Source organism: Eulemur rufifrons, chromosome 2, assembly GCF_041146395.1.
Source record: "Eulemur rufifrons isolate Redbay chromosome 2, OSU_ERuf_1, whole genome shotgun sequence".
NCBI classification, from domain to species: domain Eukaryota; kingdom Metazoa; phylum Chordata; class Mammalia; order Primates; family Lemuridae; genus Eulemur; species Eulemur rufifrons.
In genome coordinates, this window is record NC_090984.1 from 112117483 (window position 1) to 112141342 (window position 23860).

At 37.2% G+C, this 23860-nt stretch overlaps 1 protein-coding gene across 3 annotated transcripts in view; it reads right to left on the bottom strand.

Annotated features, from left to right (window-relative positions):
• Positions 1 to 2763: 2763 nt before the first annotated feature.
• Positions 2764 to 23860, bottom strand: part of GALC (galactosylceramidase) — a 48522-nt gene continuing 27425 nt past the window's right edge. For all 3 annotated transcript variants that reach the window (XM_069465194.1, XM_069465193.1, XM_069465195.1), the window contains 7 exons: positions 23253 to 23342; positions 22452 to 22538; positions 20183 to 20333; positions 17978 to 18158; positions 13949 to 14112; positions 12458 to 12534; positions 2764 to 4673 (listed from right to left, as the gene is read on the bottom strand). In XM_069465194.1, coding sequence (XP_069321295.1) covers positions 4527 to 4673; positions 12458 to 12534; positions 13949 to 14112; positions 17978 to 18158; positions 20183 to 20333; positions 22452 to 22538; positions 23253 to 23342 — 897 coding nt within the window. In that variant the 3' untranslated portion in view covers positions 2764 to 4526. The remainder of the gene's footprint in view (positions 4674 to 12457; positions 12535 to 13948; positions 14113 to 17977; positions 18159 to 20182; positions 20334 to 22451; positions 22539 to 23252; positions 23343 to 23860) is intronic.

Genomic DNA, 23860 nt, shown 5'->3' on the forward strand with positions numbered 1-23860 from the left:
GTATTTGCAAACCTTAGTTGCAAAGATAGTCACAGTCTATATAAATCTGTCCTAAAGTGTGTGTGGGAAGAAACTTCTGGACAGTTAGTGGGTTAGTGAGGGGGGGGGGCTCTCTTAATCTGTTTCATGTAACTATGAAGGAGTATGTGAGGCTGGGTGATTTGTAAAGAAAAGAGGTTGATTTGGCTCACAGTTCTGCAGGCTATGCAAGGAGCATGACTCCAGCATCTGCTGGTGAGGGCTCTTGTGCTATATCAAAACATGGTGAAGAGGGTCCAAGGTGAAGCGGGCACATGTGAAGAGAGACAAACCTGAGGGACATCCTGGCTTTATAAAAACCCACCCCACAGGGACTGATCCATTCCAGTTTCACAAGAGCAAGAACTAACGAATAGGAGAATGCACCAAGCCATTATGAGGAATCTGTCCCATGACCCAAACACTTCCCACTAGGCCCCACCACCCAATACCACCACACTGGGCATCAAATTTCAACACAAGATTTGGTGGGGAAAAACAAACCATATCCAAACCATAGCAGGGGCTATCCCCAAGAAACTGACCTTTAATTCACCCAGTCTTGCAGTAAATTCTCAAATTGTTCTGGGATTGTTACCAGATACACCTAGGGATTAGTCGAGCAGAAAGCTAGAGTCTCCAGAGCAATTGCAAAGAGGCAGGAGGGGAGCCACACCCTGAAGCCTCCCATCTGCAAAACTCTTGACCATATTCGCAGCCCCATCAGGTAGCATCAGGTGCAGTTAAGAATCCTTGTGTCTGAGAGGCCTCGTGGCACAACAGTAGTGCGCCTGACTCTTAAAATCCTTGTGAGCCTTCAGGGCCAGAAATTGTGCAACCCCACCTGGGAGGATGCCATTGTGCCCCCCACACTGAAGAGCCATCAACACACAGGTAAGTTATGTTATCATTTACGTACATTAAAAGAACTTGTATCTTCTGCTGGTGTCTAGTAGGATCTCCATTTGAGTGGCTGACAGCCTGTTTCATCGAATACAGCTGTAAATCCACTACAACAAAATGCCAACAGATGCCAAAGTCTATGCTGATTTCCAAAGCACATGAGACTAGCTCACATGTAAAATCTTTAACATGGTCTTTAAAACACTACCCACATTGTGTTAAGTATATGCTACACAATTCAAAAACATTAATTAGTGCAATCTGTTAAACCAATGCAGAAAGTAATAAACTGTCTCTTCAGTATAATCTTCAAATCACTTAATTCTATAACATTTTCCTCCCCTAGTGAACGTGGAAACTATAAATACCCTGGTAGAACAAAATCACTTCAAATTTCTTGCCCAACAATTCTTCACAATGCCTCAAAATGTTTGCATTTTTCATAGTTCAACAATAATTATCAATTCTATGGAGCATCAAGTTCAGTTTTATTGGAAAAGGAAGGAGAGGATGGAGAAGGAGGAAGAGGAGGGAGGGGAGGAGAGAGGGAGGGGCAGGAAGCATTTTAGAACAATTTCAAATTATCCATGGGCTTAAATTAAGCAGAAAAGCTGTCTTCAGAATAATATGAATAATTTGAATAATATTATAAAACTATAAAACTTCTGACATACAAAGAAAACTAGGCTTTCTTTCAAATGAATGTAAAATACTAACAAAACAGAAGAAAAATCAGTGTTAGGAAGAATACACCTATGCGTAAAGGCTGAAGAACACAACGATTTCTAAATCATGCATTCTACCTCAATTCTAGTCTGTCACATTACAATGCTTGGGCCCCATGATAGTTTAAAATATTACCAATAGACCTATGAGAGTGATACAAGACGGTCCTTTTCAAGTAGGTTATATATCTAGAGGAATGGAATATGCCATAAGGCTTATCTAGATTACTTTAAAATGAAGTAAATTCCATTTGCAAAATTATTTCACTTGATGAAGTCATTTTGCCAGGGCAAAAATGCATTAGGTATTGTATGATCATCTTTCAGTGTGAGAATTAATAGGTCACAAACCTTATTGATCTAGAAAAAAAATCACCTCTTCTGGTAAGCAACTGACCAAGTTAAAGACTTGAATTAAATACAAGAAACGCAGATCTATAAGTCACACCATTAGCATTACAGAGTAAGAGATGGAAGCTGTCTCAGTGAGCATCCAGCCTGTTTTATAGAAGCAGCAACTTCAATGATTCAACCAAAGTCAGATAAATACATAGCAGATCTGGCATTTAACCCAGATCTTAGGACTCAAGTTCAACACTCTTACATGGTGCTTTTCCAGGTATTACTATTAGGTGTGTAAAGTAACTCTGGCAATTTACAAAGTAGTTTCATCTGGAGGCTCTGATGGATCTACTTCAATAAATATAATTCCTGGTCACCAGTAGTCTTCTATAAGAACAGTCTGTCGAATCAAATTACAAAAAGACAACAATTTTTAAAATGAGCATTTTAAATAGACATTTCGTAAAACAAACTATATGAATGCCCAATAAACTCATGACAAGATGCACAATAGCTTTAGTTATCAGAGAAATGCACCTACTGTACACCCACAAGTAAGAGTTAAAATTAGAAAGAATGACAACATGAAACACTGACAAGAATGTAGAGTAATTGGAACTCTCAAATATTGTTGATGGGAGTATAAAATCATACAATCATTTTGGAAAACTGTTTGGTGGTTTCTTAAGTTAAACATACTTAACATAAGGCCCAGCAATTTCACTCCTCAGTATTCATCCAGAAGAAATAAAAACACATTTGATACAAAGATTTGTTGTAAATGTAGGTAGTAGTTTTATTTTTAATATTGGAAAGTGGAGGGAAAAAACAAATTGCGGTATATTCACATAATTAACTATTCTTCAGACATAAGAAAGAGCAAACCACTGATAAACACACAACATGGACAAATCTCAAAAGCATTACGCTGACTGAAAGAAACCATTCACAAGAGTACACAGTATATGATGCCACTTTTATGATGTTTGGGAATAAAGAAAACTAATCGATAGTGATAGAAATCATACCAATGGTTGCCTGAGATTGGGAGTGAGAGGAATTGACTGCACAGGTGTACAAGAGAACCTCCTAGGGTGAGGGAAATATTCGATAGTTTGATTAGAATGTTGGTTACACAGGTATATCCATTTACAAAAATTCACTCAATTGTATACTTAAAATGGCAACATTTCATCATACATAAATTATATTAATACCTCTATAATACTAGATTTAAAGAATACTTAGAAATATGAACTGAAAATCACTGACTTGGTTTTAATTTTAAAATTTTCTCTGTAATCTGATTTATTCTAGTAATTAGCTTCTTGTCGTCAAAAGTAATGCAAAACTTCATTGTAGCTAAGCCTATGTTAGACCCTTACACATTCCTATATAGAATTAGTTTAATGAATAATTATTTCCTTACAAAGAATTCCAGAATTTACTTTACCTCCATGAATAACTGATTTGCTTCTTAGGGCTACATTAATGCTTAGACATAAATCATACTACAAGAGAAACACGCTCACCCATATTTAAATATAAACACATTTGGACTTCTTAAAAATAAGTGCATTTAACCATACAAAACATTAGATGATCCAATTCTGTGAGCTAGCAAAAGGCTGTTTTCCTTCCACACATGAGACAAAAGCGTTCACTCGCTGTTTTAGTCTGTTACCAATGCCACATGTGAGGACAGACCACAAAAGGCACAGTGAAATAAGACACAGGAAATTGCTACAACTTTGTCTCTAGACTCACTCACAGCATTGGCTTTATACGTTTTCTCCCTTCATCTAGCCACCTGGGAGATCATTCACAGGGTTATAAGGGTTATAAGACTAAAAGTCGGAATCTAAAGAATTAAAGAATGCAAATAACCCAGTTAATCTGCTAATATTTATTACTGCAGAAATAGTTTTAGAGGTAGTTTATTAATGAGGCATTTTTTTTAAATCATCCCACTCACCATATTATGCAATTCAAAAGCATCATCTTAAAAAGGAAAAGAAAAAAAAATACTTTCTAGAGTGTAAGGATAACACGTCGAAGTGGACTTCAAAAAGCTACTTCCAGTGTCCTTCGGCTCCTTATTATGGCAGCCTCATCTTATGGTGAGGACATCAGCTCACTGACACACAAGGTCAGCATTCATAAACACATCTCAGTGACGGTCAAGTTACTGCCATCTGCATGATCAGTTGCAAATAAGATGAAGACGGCGACCTCAGTATTAGCACAGAGGCTTCAACGTCTGAACCACTCAAACCACGCCTAAGGATGAGTGATGTACAGTTTGAATGTTAGGGAACACACCAGGTAGTGTTAAAGATTTACCTGTTTTCCCTCTGGAATTAGTTCTAATAAAATCTTCTACAAGATCAAGCAAATACATATTTTTCTCCCTACTTACTCTTCATTATTTTTAGCCTCCAAAGGCTAATATATTGGTCCATCAAAACAAGAATTGGCTTTGAACCAAAATCAAAAAGGAAGAAAATCCAAAGAGTGTTCTCTGATGTCCTGCGAGTATTAGTGTGCGGCTTCCACACGAAAGTTGTCGAACTGCGCAAACTCAAAGGAGTGAGTTCCAATGGCAGCCCAGCCATTCTTCGGGAAATTCACAGGGATGTCTGTCCACAGAAACTTGTCATTCAACATACCAGAGGCAAAACGACCCTGGAGTAGAGAGAAACACATCCTTTGAAAACATATGGAAATGACCCTCTGAAGTCTGTTTCTTAATAACATATGGCCCACCTGCTTAGTAGAGCAAATCTCCTTCTTACTCAAGACTTACCACAGCAAAACACAATTCCGTTAAGTTGAGCAAAAGTTTAAAATATAGAAAAAATGTTCTGAGAGGAAATTCTTACCTTCCTATTTAAATAGTCCCCAAGGCACAAGGAATACCTCAATATTTCCTTGCGTGCCACCAAAATGTAAAACTGACAAAAACACAAAATTTTTCATGACATTATTATAAAGTTTTAGATAAAAGCCCACTAAAATAAAAAAAAAATTGTTATTTAAAGTAGTTGCATGTGTAGGTGCTGTGGCTAAGAGCCACCAGCTCTTCAGATAGGACAGTGCTGGTGACAAAATACCTGCCTCTACCTCACTGTTTTCTAAGGTCTTCATTAACGAGCCTTTGCCCAGCCAGAAGACGGGTAACTATCTTAGCGTTCGTGTTTTGTTCCCACGTACAGAATATCACTTCAAAGCCATATGAAGCTCCTACACTTAATTTGGAAAAACAGTAACCATCAGTTAAACTGACGATGGGGCCAAAGGTGAGGGGTGGAAGAAGGGAAGTATCCGTAAGGTGTGACTCACTGGTCACTGAGAGAGAAAGAAGAGGAGGCTGCCATGTCCTCCTCTTTAGCTCCGTGTGCCTGGCACATGGTAAGCAAAAAATGTCAGTTCTTATTATCATTATTATAGCACATTTATGAGCATATATTCACACCATAGCAATTACAGCTAAAAATTTAAAACTAGCTACTCTCAAAAGGTGAAGAGCTCTGGATTCAAAGCACTAGACCAAGAACCAAAATAAATCTCTATTTAAGTCATAGAACTATAATGCAAGGGCCTTAATTTAGTTCTTTTATTTTATAGATGGAGACACTGAGGCTTAACAAGATTAAAACTCAAAGTCACAGATTTACCAACAGAGCCGGAACTTGAATCCAAGTCACAACTCCAAATTCAGAGCCACATTCCTATTACCACACACCTGCACAGCTATCTTGAGGTCTGAAAGTGCTCACTGAGCATCTTCTGCAGCTACGGAATAGTGACTATTAACTCTAAGCCAAGGGACTCCCATACACGAATCATACCACATGCAAAACCTGTCCAACAGTACCTCACCTCCGCCTCCTCCCCACTTGATCCCCAGGCTTCAGCCACCCTGGCCTCCCGGCTGCTCCTCACACAAGACCAGCCAAGCCTGCCTTTGGCACCAGTTGTGCAGTCTGCTCAGACTGTTCTTCCCATCATTCAGGTCTGAGCTCAAATATCACCAGTGCAGCAAGGTCTTCTCTGATCTCCCTGGTTAGAGAATCATTATCTCATTTTTTTCTTCATAATTATTTTTATGTATGTATTTACAAGTTTATTGTCTTAGAACACAGGTAATCAAACTATGACCCACACAGGCCGGCCACCTATTTTTGTAAGTAAAATTTTATTGGAACACAGCCACATCCATTCATTTACCTATTATCTATGGCTGCTCTCTCACTATAGCAGAGTTGAGTAGTTGCAACAGACCCTAAAGATAGTAAATACTTAGAACATACGCTCTAAGAGAGCAGGAATCTTGTCTCTCTTGTCCCTAGCACTTAAGAAAGTGTATACAGTAGGGGCTTAATAAAAAAATGAAACATATTTAACCCTAAAAACAACCTCACAGAAGTTGTCTCCATTTTATAGATAAGGAAACAAAGAAGTGAAGTGCCGTGCTGGAAGTCTGTGTGTTAGTGAGGGAATATGAATACCGGTCTGTCTGGTTCCAAACACTCCTACTCCTAAGAATATTAACTTGATTCATTAAGTGCTTATCAGGTACTGCACCAAACTTTCATATATGTTATCTCACTGAATCTTCATAAGAAGGTGTGTCTTCCTGATGCTATGGATGGGAAAACTGAAGCTGAGCAATATAAAATACTCCGAGTGGAACATCGCAGACCTCAAAGTCTATTGTTCTAACCACCATGCAACAGAGCTGACATGTACTGAGAAGAATTCAACAAATGGCCAATGTTAAAATGATAAAATCCTCATATTAGCTGTAATTTGGAACATGGACAACATAGAAGATGTTGTTTTAATTTTTTTTTCATTTCTGTGAAAATATTTATATGCCAAATGCTGTTTAATGCACGGGGAATTTAGGATGAACAAGAAAGACAAGGTTCCAGCTCTTAGGAGCTTACATTCCAGTAGAAGGACACACACACACACACACACACACACACACACACATACACTAAATGAAAGCCAAGGGATAAGTGCCTTGTCGAGAATTACAACAGGCTGATGTGACGATGGGTGCTGAGAGACCACTTTAGCTTGGCTAGATGGAGAAAGACTCAACTCTCGGAGTACGTGGCGTAAAGCTGAGATGCAAGGGAAAAGCAGAACGCTCAAAACTGATGGCACAGGAAATAATGGGGGCGGGGGAAGTAGGTACCAGCCAGCAAAATCCCTATCCAACCTAGTGGCAAGACAAGAGCCAATTTCTGAAAGTCATAAACCACACTGTATTAAAGGCACACCAGAAGAAACAGCTAAAATACTTAAGAGTGGCTGTGTCAGAGATACAGAACACAGAGTGGGGGTGAGGACGAAGGAACAAGACGTGAGGCAGGCGGCAGCTGTTTTCAATAGCCCTTTTGATTTTTAACCATGTAGGCAAAGTATCTTTAAAAAGTTAAGGAAATGTATTTTTTAAATCTCATTCACAATTTCAAAGAATTCATAAAGTTACTAAAAACAAGCCTAACCAGAAATGTATAAAAGGAACAAAAATAAGACTGAAGGACATACTGGGAGATCTTAATGAATGGTGAGATACAGCATGTTCTTGTTCCCATGTTCTTGCACAGAGAAACACAGGATCATTTAAAAGGTTATTTTCCCCAAATTGATATATAAGTTGATGTAATACCAGCAGCAATTTTCACAGAATTGAAAAGCTGTTTTTAAAAATTCAAATAGCAGAGTACATATACAGAATAGCAAAGATAATTTTGAAAAAGAAACAATGAGGAAGCTGCTCCCTCAGGTATCCACTGATTGACCAAGTATTCTTTGAGCTCTTGCTCTGCCAGTGTGCCAGGTACTCTCCTAGCTGCTGCAGAGCCAGCAGGGAATAAAAAGGGTGGAGGCCTGTCATTAAAGGAGCCATGTGCTAATGAAGGGTAGGACAAACACATAAGCAATCAATAGCAATCAATAGAATATGTGTGATGTCAAGTGGGGATAAAAGCTTTAGAGGAAAATAAAGCAACAGGGGTACAGAGAGTGAGATGGGGCACTATTTTATATCAGGTGGCCAGGAAAGACCTGTGAAGGAAGTGAGGGAGTAAGCCGTATAATCAAAGCGTTCAGAAAGCTAACACAATTTAAAGTGTAATTTTGGATAACAGACAAACAGAGCAATATGAAAAACAGAAAAGTTCAGAAACAAGCCTATACACATGTGCTGATTTGTTACATCAAAAAGATGGCCTTTAAATTACGGGCAAAAGACAGTCCATTTAATAAATGATGATAGCTATCCATTTGTTTTAAAAAAAATTATACTGGGTACTTCCCCTTACAATTCACAAATAAATTCCAGATGCAATAAAGGCTTCAACATACAAATAAATCCTAGATTTTGTTTAATTTTGAGAAAAATTGTTCCTAACCTTGAGAAAGGGGAAGGCCTTCTTAAAACACAAACATAAAAGCAATGGGAAAAAAAGGTGAAATATTTGACAGCATCAAAATTTAAAAATCTATTCATCAAAGATACCGCAAGCAAAATTAAAATACACATCAAAGAAGAGAAGAAAATATCTGTAACATATGTAATAGACAATGGTTTCAACCCAGACTATATAATAAATTCATATAAATCCATCAGAAAAAGACAACACAATAGAAGAATGAAGAAAGAATATGAATAGGCAACTTCAGAGAAAATAAAAACAGACAATAAACATAAGATGTCCCATCTCCATAATTACCAAGGAAATACAAATCATATATGTTAGTTTGAAAAAAATCTTTAAAATTATAATATCAAATATTATTACAATTGCTATAAAAATGTGTACAGTTTGGCTAGCAATATGGCAATATCTGTTAAAATTTCAAATGCAATCCCATTTATTTATTTTTGTTGTTGCTGTAATTGTCATTGGGTTCTTAGTCATAAATTCTTTGCCTAGGCGGATATTTTAGAAGAGTTTTTCCTATATTTTCTTCTAGAATGCTTATGGTTTCATGCCTTACAGTTAAGTCTTTTATCCATCTTGAATTAACTTTTGTTAGTGGTGAGAGAAATAGATCCTATCTCATTCTTCTGCATGTGGCTATCCAATTTTCTCAGCACCATTTATTGAATAGGGCTTCTTTTCCCCCCGTGTATATTGTTGTCTGCTTTGTCAAAGATCAGTTGGCTGTATGTGGATGGTTTTATAATTGGGTTCTCCGTTTTGTCCCATTCATCTATATCTGTATTTTTGTGCCAATACCATGCTGTTTTGGTTACTATAGCCTTGTAGTATAGTTTGGTAATGTGATGCCTCCAGATTTGTTCTCTTTGCTTAAGATTGCTTTGGATATTCAGGCTCTTTTCTGGTTCCAAAAAAAGTGTAGAATCATTTTTTCTAGATCTGTGGAATATGACGTTGATATTTTGATGGGGATTGCACTGAATCTGTAAGTCACTCTGGGTAGTATTGACATTTTAACAATGTTGAATTCTACTGATCCATGAGCATGATATGTTTTTTTTCCATTCATGTGTGTCATCTGCAGTTTCTTTCCTCGGTGTTCCATAGTTCTCTTTGTGGAGATCTTTCACTTCCTTGGTTAAGTATATTTCAAGGTATTTTATTTTCTTTATAACTATTGTGAATGGTATTGAGTTTTTGATTTGACTGTCACTTTGACTGCTATTGGTGTATAGAAATTCTACTGACTTGTGTATATTGATTTTGCAATCTGAGAGTTTGATGGATTTATTTATCAATTTCATGAGTCTCCTCATGGAGGCTTTGGGGTTTTCTAGATATAAGATCATAACATCAGCAAAAACCGATAGTTTGGCTCCTCTTTCCCGATTTGGATACCCTTTATTTCTTTCTCTGGTCTGACTGCTCTGGCTAGGGACCTCCAGCACTATGTTGAATAGAAGTGGTGACAGGGGGCACCCTTATCTTGTTCCAGTTCTTAGGGGGAATGCTTTCAACTTTTCCCCATTCAGTATGATGGCTATGGTTTTATCATATATGGCTTTTATAATTTTGAGTAATGTTCCTTACACCTAATTTGTTGAGGGTTTTTATCATGAAAGGATGCTGGATTTTGTTGAATGTTTTTTCTGCATCTACTGAGATGATCATATGGTCTTTGTTTTTGCTTCTGTTTATGTGGTGAATCACATTTATTGATTTACATATGTTGAACCATCCTTGCATCCCTGGGATGAAGCCCACTTGGTCATGGTGGAATACTTTTTTGATGTGCTGTTAAATTCAGTATGCTAGTATTTTAATGAGCATTCTTGCATCTATCTTCATAGTTCATGTCTTTTGCCCACTTTTTAATGGTTTATTGGTTTTTTTTCTTGATTTAAGTTCTTTGTAGATTCTGTATTAGTTCTTTATAGAATATATAGCTTGTGAATATATCCTATTCTGTAGGTTGTGTATTTGCTCTGCTGATTGTTTCCTTGGCTTTTGAATTTAATCAACTCCTGAACAGACCAATAATGAGCAGTGAGATTAAAGCAGTAATAAAAATCTTCCAACAAAAAAAAGCCCCAGACCAGATGGATTCACAGCTGAATTTTACCAGACCTGCAAGAAAGAGCTGGTACCAATACTGCAGAAATTATTCCATAACATCAAGAAGGGAATCCTTCCCAACTCATTCTATGGAGCCAGTATCACCTTGATAGCAAAGCCAGGAAAGGACACAACAACAAAAAAAACTACCAACCAATATCCCAGAAGCTTTTCAAAAGAAGATAAATGGCCGATAAACATATGAAAAAATGCTCAGTGTCCCTAATCATCAGGGAAATGCAAATTAAAACCACAATGAGCTATTACCTTACCCCTGTTAGAATGGCTTTTATTAAAAAGTCCAAAAATAATAGATGCTGGCATGGATGCAGAGAGAAAGGAATGCTTATACACTGTTGATGAGACTGCAAATTATTACAACCTCTGTGGAAAGCAGTATGGAGATTCCTCAAAGAACTAAAATAAAAGTAGTCCTATCATTTGATCCAACAATCTCACTACTGAGTACCCAAAGGAGAAGTCGTCATTTTATCAAAAATACACATGCACTCAAATACTGCAGCACAATTCACAACTGCAAAGATGGGGAATCAACCCAAGTACCCATCAATTCATGAGTAGATTAACAAAATGTGGTATATGTATACCATGGAGTACTACTCAGCCATAAAAAATGGTGAAGTAATGCCTTTTGCAATAATTTAGATGGAAATGGAAATCATTATCCTAAGTGAAGTATCTAAAGAATGGAAAAACAAATCCCACATGTATATGCTATTAAATTGGAACTAGCCGATGAGCACACCTGTGCATAGAGGTAAGTAAAACGCAGTGGGAATCAAGCAGGAGGGGAAGGGGATGAAGGGGATGGGTGAAAACCTACCTACAGGTATAATGAACACTACTTGGATGATGGGCACACTTATAGCAATGACTAAAGCATTACAAAAGCGATCCATGCAATGAAAAATATTTGTACCCCCTTAATATTTTGAAATAAAAAAATTAAATCAAGATCAATTAGAATAGTTTAAATATTGAAAAAAATAAAAAATAAAATGCAATTCCACTTCTAAATATCTGCCTAAACAAAGAACACTTTATGTGCACCCTAGGAAGCACGTTTAGGATCTCTCCCCTTTATGAACAAGTAAACTCAGCCCTTACTGCCTCAGTTCATGGTAAAAGGGAAGAATTGGGAACAAAGTTATGCCCAGTAAGTGTGGTATTAACCATACCACACTAATAAATTACATTACATCCAAACCAGATCTTCAATACATATTGTTAATGCTTAAATAATCAGCACTGTTATTTTTAGTGATTGAGTGGGAGGAAAGAAGAATTGTTCAAAAGTTACTTGAAGCCCACTTTTAATTTCTAGTGTAACCTAAACAAAATTATGAAAGGACTATCTTGGGAGAGAGCAGCATATTATACAAAAGAATTTCTCTATACAGCATCCCTTGGAAGCACTGTCAATCAGTAATTCATGATCAACCAGTGATTCTGATGAATATTTTTAGATTTCCATATACTAAGATTAATCTGGTATCTTCTCTAACAAAAATATTCATGGAAACCAACTTCTAAGAAACCAATTACAGTTGAAAACCAAATTATTCTTAACCAGCAAAAACAAATTTATGACTTTGCTTACATCTATAAACTCAAATGATAGTGTTGGTTCAAGCAAGTTTAAAAAAAATAGTTCAACTATTGACTTTACCAATTACTCCTCAATTTAAAAAATAAAACCAAAATTTTTAAAAATAGTAGTTTTCTAAAGTCAACTACTAATGGTTTTCCTGTGAGTTACCCTGACACACATAATCATCAGATTCTCCCCCTCATTTTATAAGAGAAAGTTCTATAAAGGTACAAGAAAAGCACATTTTTACCTTCAGGCATTATGACTGCAATACTTACCTTAATAGTTAACGTGAGGGTATACCATTTTTTTGCTGTAACTTCAACACGTCCTAAAGCATATATGATCCATCCCGCTGTAACATGAAAAGATCATCCTAATTGATATATTTTTAAAGTCTCAATTGCAGAATCATATAACTCAGTGGAGGTTCTCAGGTGGCAATTATAAAGTCAGCCTTAGTAAAAAAAAAAAAAAAAAAAAAACTACATCCCTTCATTCCCAGATCTACAACTGATTTCAGTCAAAACATCATTCATTTAGCCATGCATTTAATAGCATATACTGAAATCCTACTTGAGCCATGCTATATGTGAGCTCACAACAGAAGCGGTGAAATAAACTTAAAAACCAATGACAGTATAATGTGTTAGCATCTACAGTTCACCTATGCATTTGTATCTGATTAGACTGAATATGGAGGATAAGAGGGAGGAGTCAAAGACTACCATAAGATTTCCAGCCAGTCTAACTGGTTACATGACAAAAGAATTAAGTTAGAATTAGAGGAAGAAAATAATAAATTAATTTGTAAATTTACTAAGAAAAATCCAGGATAAGATGTTGAGTAGGCAGTCTAAAACATAGAACAGTGGAGACTAAAGATACAGATTTAAATTCCTAGTTCCAATTCTACCACTAACTAGCTTTGAGACATCGAGCAAATCAATTAACCTCTCTGGCTCTCTGTTTTGCATTGAGAAATCAGCGAGGAACCATCTAGGTTAGTAATGCCATAAATATGCAATTCCTACACTAATGTCCTCAATACCTGCTCCCTCTTTAAGTTTTATTTTATTTACAGAGCCAAGGCAAAGGGTAGCAAATGATAAAAGGGAGATTTTTTTTAATGCAAAAGTCAAGAGACTGAGAATCAAGAAAAGGCACCACCAATAACGCCTAGTTTCAATGGGTTGGTGCATCCCAAAACCAAAGTGAACTGCATGTAATTCAACTTGCACATATTCTAAGCACCTATTCTGGAAAAAAATACTGTTCTACCAAACACAAGAGATGTTAAGATGAATGAGAAAAGTCAAGCTGTTTTCAAATATTAACTAAATTAGGAAATAAGATTTCTCCATTTTAAGCAGATCAATCCCACTCCTGATATTTCCCTAAGCGTAACAGCAACATTCTTACAGTCCTGCTTTTATTTACAGTGTTTCCTGAGCATTTTCTCCCTAGCACCACCACCTCACCCCAGTCTATGCAAATCCTACCCTCACAGCCCAGCTCAACTCTACAATACCCTAAAAAGCTTGCACAGTTATTTTCTCCTTTACTGTGTTTCCCATTTCTGTATGAATTAAATAACTCTCTATAATTTTGAATTGTTTGGTGTTCGCTTACATGTGTTGAATTTCTTCCCAATTAGATGCCCAAGCACCTTCACGTAGAACTCTTTTATTGCTCCCACAAATAACAAATAGATGCCCAAAGTGACATAATCACACAGTAAGTCATATGCTATAAAAATTGTCACTTACCGAGATCACCTGTAACTCTGTAAGAGCCATTTGCAAAAATCCAAAAGAAAATTCCTCTGGCACTTCTAATCCAAATACCACCTTTATTTACTCTCCCTGCAATGAACACACCTCCCGTCTCAGGGGTCTCTATGTAAACGTCACACGTTACAGTCAGATTGGTCCTGCAGAATGAAATGGTTGATGAGTACTCTTAAATTATACCATTCCTAACATACTACAGATATGCCACTTCACAGCACATGCTTTCAAATTTCTAACTGAGGCTCCGGTGTGATTTCTTATGTCAGAGGCTGTAGCAGGGATGGGCTTCAAGAATTTTCACTGATGGCCGGGCGCGGTGGCTCACGTCTGTAATCCTAGCACTCTGGAGGCCGAGGTGGGCGGATCGTTTGAGCTCAGGAGTTCGAGACCAGCCTGAGCAAGAGCGAGACCCCATCTCTACTAAAAATAGAAAGAAATTATATGGACAGCTAAAAATATATATAGAAAAAATTAGCCGGGCATGGTGGCGCATGCCTGTAGTCCCAGCTACTCGGGAGGCTGAGGCAGGAGGATCGCTTGAGTTCAGGAGTTTGAGGTTGCTGTGAGCTAGGCTGACGCCACGGCACTCACTCTAGCCTGGGCAACAGAACAGAGTGAGACTCTGTCTCAAAAAAAAAAAAAAAAAAAAGAATTTTCACTGATGACGGTTTTAAGTTTTACATGATTTAAATCAAGTCATTTCTTTACCTTTTTTAATGGGTTACTGGGTGATAATATTCCCTGTTTTCGGTTTCTTAAGAAAATGTTTCTTTTTTCTCTGTAATAAAAACAACTTCTCATCTTAAGAATATAATATTGAAAAAAACCAACTTTGTTCTATGAACACATAAAAGGTATTAATAAAATTTTCCTCACAATTCTGAAGAAAAAGGTTTATTCAAATTTCCATGAACAAAGAGGTAATGAAGGCAATGCTAGGCGTCTTTGGGAGAACATATGCTACTTCAGGGCCAATGTTTACGCTTAAATCCAACAAGATTTAAAAAAAACTCCAGAACAAAGGTCTAAAATTATTTCTCTGAAAAGACAAAGTCAACTCAAAAAGAAAGCCTGCACGTAGCCAAGTAATATGACAAGCAATTTATGTAAAGTAAGACTAAGAACACCAAGAACTCTATTTTGGAAATGGGGTGGAAGGGAAATGGGATCTAGAATTATGCAGTTTCTATATTTCTCAGAGTTTCTTATCAGTGAATTTCACACTGAAATTTTACTATGTAGAGGAAAATATAAAAAAGAAACACCTACAACAGGTACATAATCAGGATAATCCACATTTAATTATCTACTCAGAGCTGGACTGCTTTACAGGAAGATCAAACGCTAACTGAAGTCCAGTCTCTCCCGTATGTTCTCTGACACTAGAAGGAGCTTTTCTGTGTAGAGTAGCACCAGCACAAAACCACTACGGATCAATACTGTTACTTAACATCCCCTTCCTGGTTCATCAGAAGTTTGAAAGTGCTATAGATACTGACCGCACCATAAAATTATTCTATTTAGAGTTGCAATGAGAGATCAAACTTTTTCCTTTCTTAAACATCACATTCCAGAATAAGTGATTCTTGCATCAAAACTTGCCAGGCAATTTTATAGATAATGAATGAAATAGAATGAAGGTATGGGTTATTCTTCCACAGCCACAATTTCTCAGTCATGCTGAGAGAACAAAACCCAGCCAATATATTAAGCAAATTTGATCAAAGGGAGAGTTCAGCTGTGTGCAAGGAAAGGTAATTTTGTGATTATCATCAGATCCCAACCAAAGTTTACTCACAAGACAGAAAGCCTTAAGTAGCTTTAGTCAAGTCTACCCTTTACTATCAAGTTACTGTGCTGGTACTTAACTAAATCTAAGAGAGGAAATTCTACTTAAAAACACAATTCTAAGAACTGTTGGCACTGTGCACACATTGAGAGCTGATTTACCAGAAAAGCACTACAGATAAACTAAACTATCTTCCCTTTCTAACCCTTAGGAAGACAACACTGATTAAAATGAGGCTGTGAGGCATCAACAAATGAGCATGGGCTATAGATCCAGACAGACCTGGCTTCTCACCCTGGTTCTGCCACTTCCAAGTATGGGATCTTGGGTAAATCTTACTCCAAAGCCTCAGTTTCTCAATCTACAACATAGGGAGGATGATATCTTCACCATAAGGGAGTTGTGGGAAGTCCATAAAAGTGTCTAGTATTACCCAGTTTTCATTCCCTCCTTTCCCCAAAACAAGTGGACACAGCAGCCTAAGAACAGAAATGAACATGGGATTTGTATGGATCTCTAAGCAGATCTGGTGGAACAGAGGATGGAATATTGGAAAATAACACATAATCCATAGGTAAGACCAAAGTATAAAGAGTCTTGGATGACAGGCACAGAGGTGTAGAGCTGATTTGGTAGCAGCAGAGAGACACTGCATATTCCTGAGCAGTAGAATAAAACAATGAAAATAGGGCTTCGGAAAGATGAAAACAGTCCTTTCTTGACACACATCATTGCTGGTCAGGATTCCTTTTCTTTCAGAATGTGTCACTCTCTCCCTCTCTCCAAACTGCCCTTCATCCTTCTCTTCCCTACCTCCTTCCCCACTGCAAGAAGTCCTAGTAAAGATTGAGCATTGCTATTTAAATAGTGTTAAATCTTCAAGCATTTCAAGATTTTTTTTGGTTAATCTTTAGATGACACTATATCGCATCTTTCTACTACAATTAAGGGAGTGGAGTCCCACAAAAATAAGAGAGTTTCAGCTGAGAAAGAGCACTCTATAATATTCATGGGCATGGGAAATAGGGGTTGTCACAGAAAAGTTAAAGGTTTTCAATGGTGGCTGGCTTCTAAACTGGTGATAACAATAATGAGGCCAACACTGTGGACACTTAAACCCAGCCACCTGTCTTACAATAAGACCACTAGTCATAAATGAGGAAGTCACAGACTCCAAGCCATGATTAGAAAATCCAGGTGGTGTCCACCTCAGAGACAACAGGGGTAAATACCACTTTTTTTGTGTAAAAAGACAAGCCACCAAAGTCATCCTAAATTAGGCAAGAATTCTTCACTGCACCTCAGTAACTCTCCATGGTCCTCTGAGGGTTCCAGAGACTCTAGATAAATGAAAGTTCCTCGAGACTATGTCAGAATTTGGGACTAGAATCAGGATTTATGCCTGGGAGTAAGGCAACACAGAAGGGATAGACTTTCTGCAGCTTTCCACAGAGAGGCAGTTCAAGGCTCTTTTCAGAATTATTTTCTCTTCCTTATCCAATTTCCAAGCTGGCTTGGCATTAACCAGTTATTATCTCTAAATCTGGAATGTTTGTGTGGGGGTTTCTTCCCACAGTGGAATTATACTAGTTGTACAAAAAAACAGAAAAGAAACACCTAAAACAAGTTTAATAATGTCAACACATTGACATTCCAAAACTAAAGGAGAAGGTGAAGTTTTGGATTGGCCATTATATTTTAAGTGAATAAGAAATACAACTTGATCCTTTACCAGATACTTAAAGAATTAAATTCACTACTACACAAATAAAGCTGATTTGCTCTTTGCTGCTGCCATCTGCTGTCACCTGGTAAACAGATTTTCTACAAAGGCTAAGACAGTGGTGATCCAGCAGGGGGCAGCACCAGACCAACAAATCACCTCTCCAGCGAAACAAAAACTTAAAAACAACATGAGAACCACGAAGTCTACTTATAAATAAATATTAAATTATAATTGGGTCCAAAATCGTCAGCTTTTATATTAAAATCAAACTTTTCCTGCCACTATTAAATTGGGGAAATCTGAGGGAAGGACACTGAGGCAGCAAAACAATTTGCAGCTTGGTGGGCATCAAGATACTCAACAATAATTGCACATCTATTAGGCTCATGAATAAGGAGGACCACTGAAAACTCTTCAGTTCAAAATGTACCTGAGAATATTACAAGGTTATTTCATCCAGATCCACGTTGAGGACATCAATCTTACATACCATGTGTAATCTCCAATAACACTGATCGTGTTGGATGCGTCAGCAGCCCACAGGATGGGTCGTTGATTGAGAACTTGGCGTAGTGTGAAGCGATGCTCTCCAGTATCTTCGATATTCGTATAGTATTCAAATACACCAGTCTGATCAGCAAAATTCGGAGCTTCACTAAAATATGGGTAATCTATTTGGAACACAATAAATTCTCTGTTTAGCATCAACTCCTTACAGAATCTCTCCTCACTGACATTGTATGGTACATTCTGAACCACTTTTGAAGTTTTTAAATAAGTAAATAATACTAATAATCAAAGTTTGGGGGGTTAGGCCTAATGAAGAGATACTGATTTGGGTGTCACCAATATTAAATAACTAGATGATGGGTCTGACATACAGATTCTGAGTAACATTTAATCCAGGCATTTTGTGAAGAGGAAAGGTCAGGATTAAGTCAGACCTAGGTTCAGAATCAGCTCACTCTGTCACCCTGGCGAGTTATTTAACTGCCTTGCATGTCCATTTTCTGCATTTCTAGGTGGGCAAGAAGACAGGAGAATTAAATGAGAGAAGATAACATGTACATAAGCCAGTACCTCAAAAGGGCTCAATAAGGGACAGTTTCATTATTTCTAGTATCTGTCAAGCAAGGTTCCAAATCACTGGTCACAATTATCAGCTGAAAGAACACTAAAAAGGCTTGCTACATCCAAGACAGAAGCTACAGATTTTCTTCTGCTTCTAACCTGGAGCAAAAACCAGTTTGGGACCTAAGCTATCAATCCCTTTTTAGTTTTACTAAATTAAAAATTTAATTACAGTCTTACAATAACAAAGGCTATTGGAAAACAATTTTAGTCATATCTTACACTTAGTTCCACTGCCTGCTTTTCCAAGTGTTTACACATTCATTACCTCATTTGAGATATTTAAGAACCCTATCAAGTAATTCTGGAGCTTGGTTTATAATTTTTACCTTTAGTTTTTATTTTGTTTTGTAACCAATAAAATATTACAGTTTAGACTGGAAGGTCTAGAATTGCCTCTTAGTCTTCAGGGTCACAGAATATTAATTTGGTGCTGCAAAGTTCTCTAATGTCATTAACTAGGTCATATCCCACACACACTCCTTACCTACTGAAGTCAAGAACAGTCACCTCTGCCAACAGTGAATTGTGAAACAGATTGCAAAGACATGTGTGTTTCACAATTTAATGGATTCATATAAGAGGCCATTTCAAAGAGTTGCAGGACAACAAGCCACCAATCTCCCCTGAGGGTCACTGTTGTCTATATTATCCAGATAGTTGAGATTTGAGAGGACTCCAATATCCAAAGGCCTTATATTCTACTTAACTAGATCATTTCCTGAGAAAGGAAGCTGAGGCCCCGTGGCAGTGACCCAGAGAGGTCAGAGGAGTTTCCATCTTTGGTGAAATATGCAGCTCTGTAGCCAACAGGAGGTTCAACTCACTCTGTAGCAATGCCAGTTTTCTCCCTATTCCTTTCCTAGAGCTTCAGATTTTAGGAGCCGATTATAGAGCCACCTACCTGACCCTGTCTGTGAGAGCCATAATCCTATACACCACCATCTACTAGTTTACAAATTTTGTTGCTTACGGAGTGATCTAGGAATATAACCACAATGACCACGTTCTCTAACTTTTTTCCAAATGGTTTTCCAAAATTACCTCTAACCAAAAACTATTCTGACAACTTTAGCCCAGATCTTCCTAGAACACCAGGAGAGCTCTAATGAGAAAACTCTCAGGCACAATGAGAGGGTATAAAATGAGTTGGATTTCCAACGATAACATAACTGCCCATAAGCACTCAGTTCACCCAGCACTGTGGAAAGACACATATGAATGTGCCTTAACCTCCACACAATAGGAAGATTCTAATAATGGCTAAACGGGCAATAGCAAAGTTGCAAAGCTTGTTTCACCAAAAACAATTTAGAATTACAACTTTCACTCTGACAATGAGCTCTACATTTTTTCTGGCATTGAAAAATACAGGGTCCTCAAATTGAGATTTACTCTGAGGTAATTTAAAAATTATATCTCCTTTTACCACAAAGAGATTTGAGAGCTAACTAAACCTGCTTTTGACAGCCACTTCCTCATGCACCCAGTTTGACAGGTAGAAATAGACCCACTACTGCTGAAGTGATCGAGACCACGTTACATTTTAGTGAAAAATACTTACCAACATTGAAATCATCCTCATAGGTACTTGGGAAGGGCTGGGATTTGGGGGGAGGTGGGTAGCTGCCTTTGCGACCGGTGGTAAGAGTGGTGAGCGTGAACAGCTCATCTTCTTGCAACTCCAGGGTGAAACTGCCTTCGCTGTCAAGGAGCTGAAAAAGAAGACACCACTGTATTAAAGGCCGGGTGCTATGGTTCTTCCCATTAGGGCAAAATAGCTTTAAAAAAAAATAAGCTTAAAGAAAAACCCAACTCATTTCTGTTAGAACTTCCTAAACACTTGTGAAAGACACACCAATACCAAGGCCCTTGGAATCTTTTTTCTTCAGTATTTTAAAGTCTTAAACTATAAAACTATATTTTATAGAAAGGCTTTTTAAAGAATTATACTTCATGAGAAAAAGGACTAGATGATCCCCAGATCTTTTTCTATTAGTCTATTCTTTTCCATTACACTTTAAGCTCTTTAAAGCTTGTGTATATTAAACACACGTAACTAAGAGACCTGTTTATTTCTCTATTAGACTTTACTAAGATAGAAAAATTCATAAAAATCTCCCTGTTGACTCAGCTGTTGATCACAGAAATACTTTTACAATTGAGAAAGAAACATCCCACTCATCATATGTCCAATATATATTTCAATTAGCTAGTTAGGTTTATGTCACACTTACGATGTTGGTAACTTAATCTCTTTAAGCTACAATCTCACCTACCAAATGAGGAAAAAAATACATACCTAATAGGGCTGTTGTGAAAATTAAACCACATAATGTTTATAAAGTGCTTAACTCAGTGTGTGACCAATGGGAAACACTTCCTATATCATAATGGTTCTACGCTAAATGTAGACCTCTGAAGACACCGGGATCCCTCACATAATCAATGGAGACATTAAATTTATGCCCATTTTATGAAACTTTGTGCAGTTTTTTTCTACTTTAAATTAAAGGAGTCATGATCTTTGTTTTAATAGAAAATTGATGGTCAGTTCTATGAAATACCTGATGCTATATTCTGGTTCAGGAATAAGCCCAAATGATCAGTATTGTTCCTATGGGCAAAATCAATTTTATTATGCTATTTCCAGCAATATGTTATACAAAAAATAGAAACTGTTCTTTTTTTTAGAACTTGATATTCTATCATTGATAGTGACTAGTTGACTATCATAACATTAATAATTACCATGAAAAGTGGCACATTTGTGTCAGTAAGGTGAAGTCATTGTGCTTACTTGCACCATTCATTCTTTGAAACTCTTCCTGAGAAGCCATCATGGTTAGCTAAGAATTACAATAGGCATCTGGGATATAAAGATAAATAAGGCAGGGCCCCAATCTTCAAAGTGTCCAATGTAACGGGAAACCTGTTCAACTAGGTAAAGCCATAGTCACATAGGCTTGAGCTAAGACTGGTGGGGAACCTTCAGCGGAAGTGACACTTAAGTAGGATCTCCTAAGACGACAAAGATATGAGGAGAAGCCATTCCAGGAGAAGGAAAAAGTACGTGCCAAGTCAAAGAGGTAAATGGACAGGCACACCATGCTTTGAAAAATGTAAGAAGTTTAATCTGCGAAGAGAGGCCAGTTCAGTAGGATATGCATAGAAGAAGAAAATAGTCTTCTACCTCATGAGGGGAGATGAAGGTCATGTGTTATCCTAAGGAACGTACACTTCTAGGAAGAATCACTGAGGTGTTCTGAGCATGGTGTTGACAAAAATCAGACCTGCATTTCAGACATACCACTCTGGTGGCAGTGTGGTGGCCGGCCTAGAAAGTCAGGCTGGGGGCTGGAAAAGCAGAGGTCATTTCTGAAATCCCGGAAAGAGTTAACGAGGAACTGAAACAAGCAATAGCAGTGGGAAAGGAGAATAAGCAATGGGTAAGAAAAACATGTGAATGACAGAACTGTCTATACTTGACCAATGGTGGGATAGAGAAGATGAATGGGAAAGACAAAGTCTCAAATGAGACTTAACAAATGAGACTTAAATTTCTGACTTGTGCAGCCAGGTGATGGTGGCACCATTTGCCAATACAGACTAAGTATCAAAGAATAAAATATGCCTATAATATATACACAAACTTCTGTACTGCTTTTAAGGGGATTTATATTAAAAAAAATTGGGGGAATAACTTTATCTCTGCTTTGCTTCAGCCATAGAAAAATAAATTAAAAATTCTTAATTCATTAATCAAATTTCTTTTCCCTTTTACTGTTTTACTGTTGCAATGCCCCAAATATAGGAATTTATTTTAAAACTACCCATAGAGAATCCAGTTGCTTAAAAAGAAATCTTTCAGATGGTTTTCCAAGTTTGGTGTACCACACCTGTAGCTCCTGTATGTCACTCTGGAAAGAAAAGACAAAAAAAGCACATCTGAATGATTCACCAAATCCTCCTTGAGGATTTCCAAAATCCATACCAGCAAGAATAGCCAATGACAATGTATACTCTATTTCTATTTACCAAAAGACCCACCTCAAATTTTAAATATTAATAGTAACTTTTTTGAAAATAGGAAAACACTGTTCAAGCAAATACTTTATTTTCTATAAACACTAAAGAATTGTGGCAAATATTTAAAAAGTCTTTGCTTCAAAAATACTTTTTGTAACTGTGTTAAAAGCTTAAGTATTCTTTGGTATTAAAAAACTATCCCTCTGCCATTAATCATCAAAAAGGGCACTGTATTTTCTCAATTCAAATCTAACAATCAGTAGAAATAGCAAGAATCTGGTGCCTTTAAAAATTTTTTTGGTATAGCGTACTGTCAAAGATCAGTGCTTGACAGCTCCCTAGACCATACAATGCTTCCGCTGCCAAGAATAACTCTCTTCCCTGTGCGTGTTCCTCAAAGCCACAGAGAGCTTTACCTCCTACTGTCTTCCGTCCCATTTTACTAAAGCCAATCAGGAGATAGAAGACACCAGGGCCCTTGTCTATTCATATGAAAACTATTAATAGTTCATAATATACGACTCCACATAAGAACTGGTAGCCTGTGACAGAATACATAAATTCTCAAATCAAAATCAAAATAAAAGTCACACACATTTACTTACAAAAGATCCCTTAAGAACAAAGGTGGCAAATTGTTGTGACACATTGAAATAAGGAAGAAATGGCCGTACACACACAGAATGTTTATGACTCTGAAAAAGAAAAAAAAACGTCAGTTATACAAATGATGTACAAGCTATGTTAGTGGGAAAAAAGTTAAATAGTTAATGCCCCAAGATTAACAGAAATAGTACACATTAGGTAACAAACAAGAGTTTATTTCAAATTTGAAAAGACTTTTTTTTAATAACCTCTATTGAACACGTGTTGTATGTGCCTACTCAGAGCAAAGCTCAATGACATTTCAACAGAATCAAATTTTGAATTCACAGCTAAACTCCAGATACATTTATGGCACACACCGATTAATTTTTGTTATAATTGTTTTCCAAGGATCCTTTCCCTCCCAGGGACAACTACTGCTTTCCTGTTTGTCTCATTTTGTGTCCTGGGAACTTGACTTGACTTTCCGCCTGTCGGGAACTATTAATGAGCTATTAGTTTGTGCGTGTAGGCAGCCAATTTCGAGTTGGGGGCCCCAAGAACATGGCCAGACAAAAATGTTGGTCACACCCCATTTGTAGCTAGCATATCGACCGTTACCAGCTCT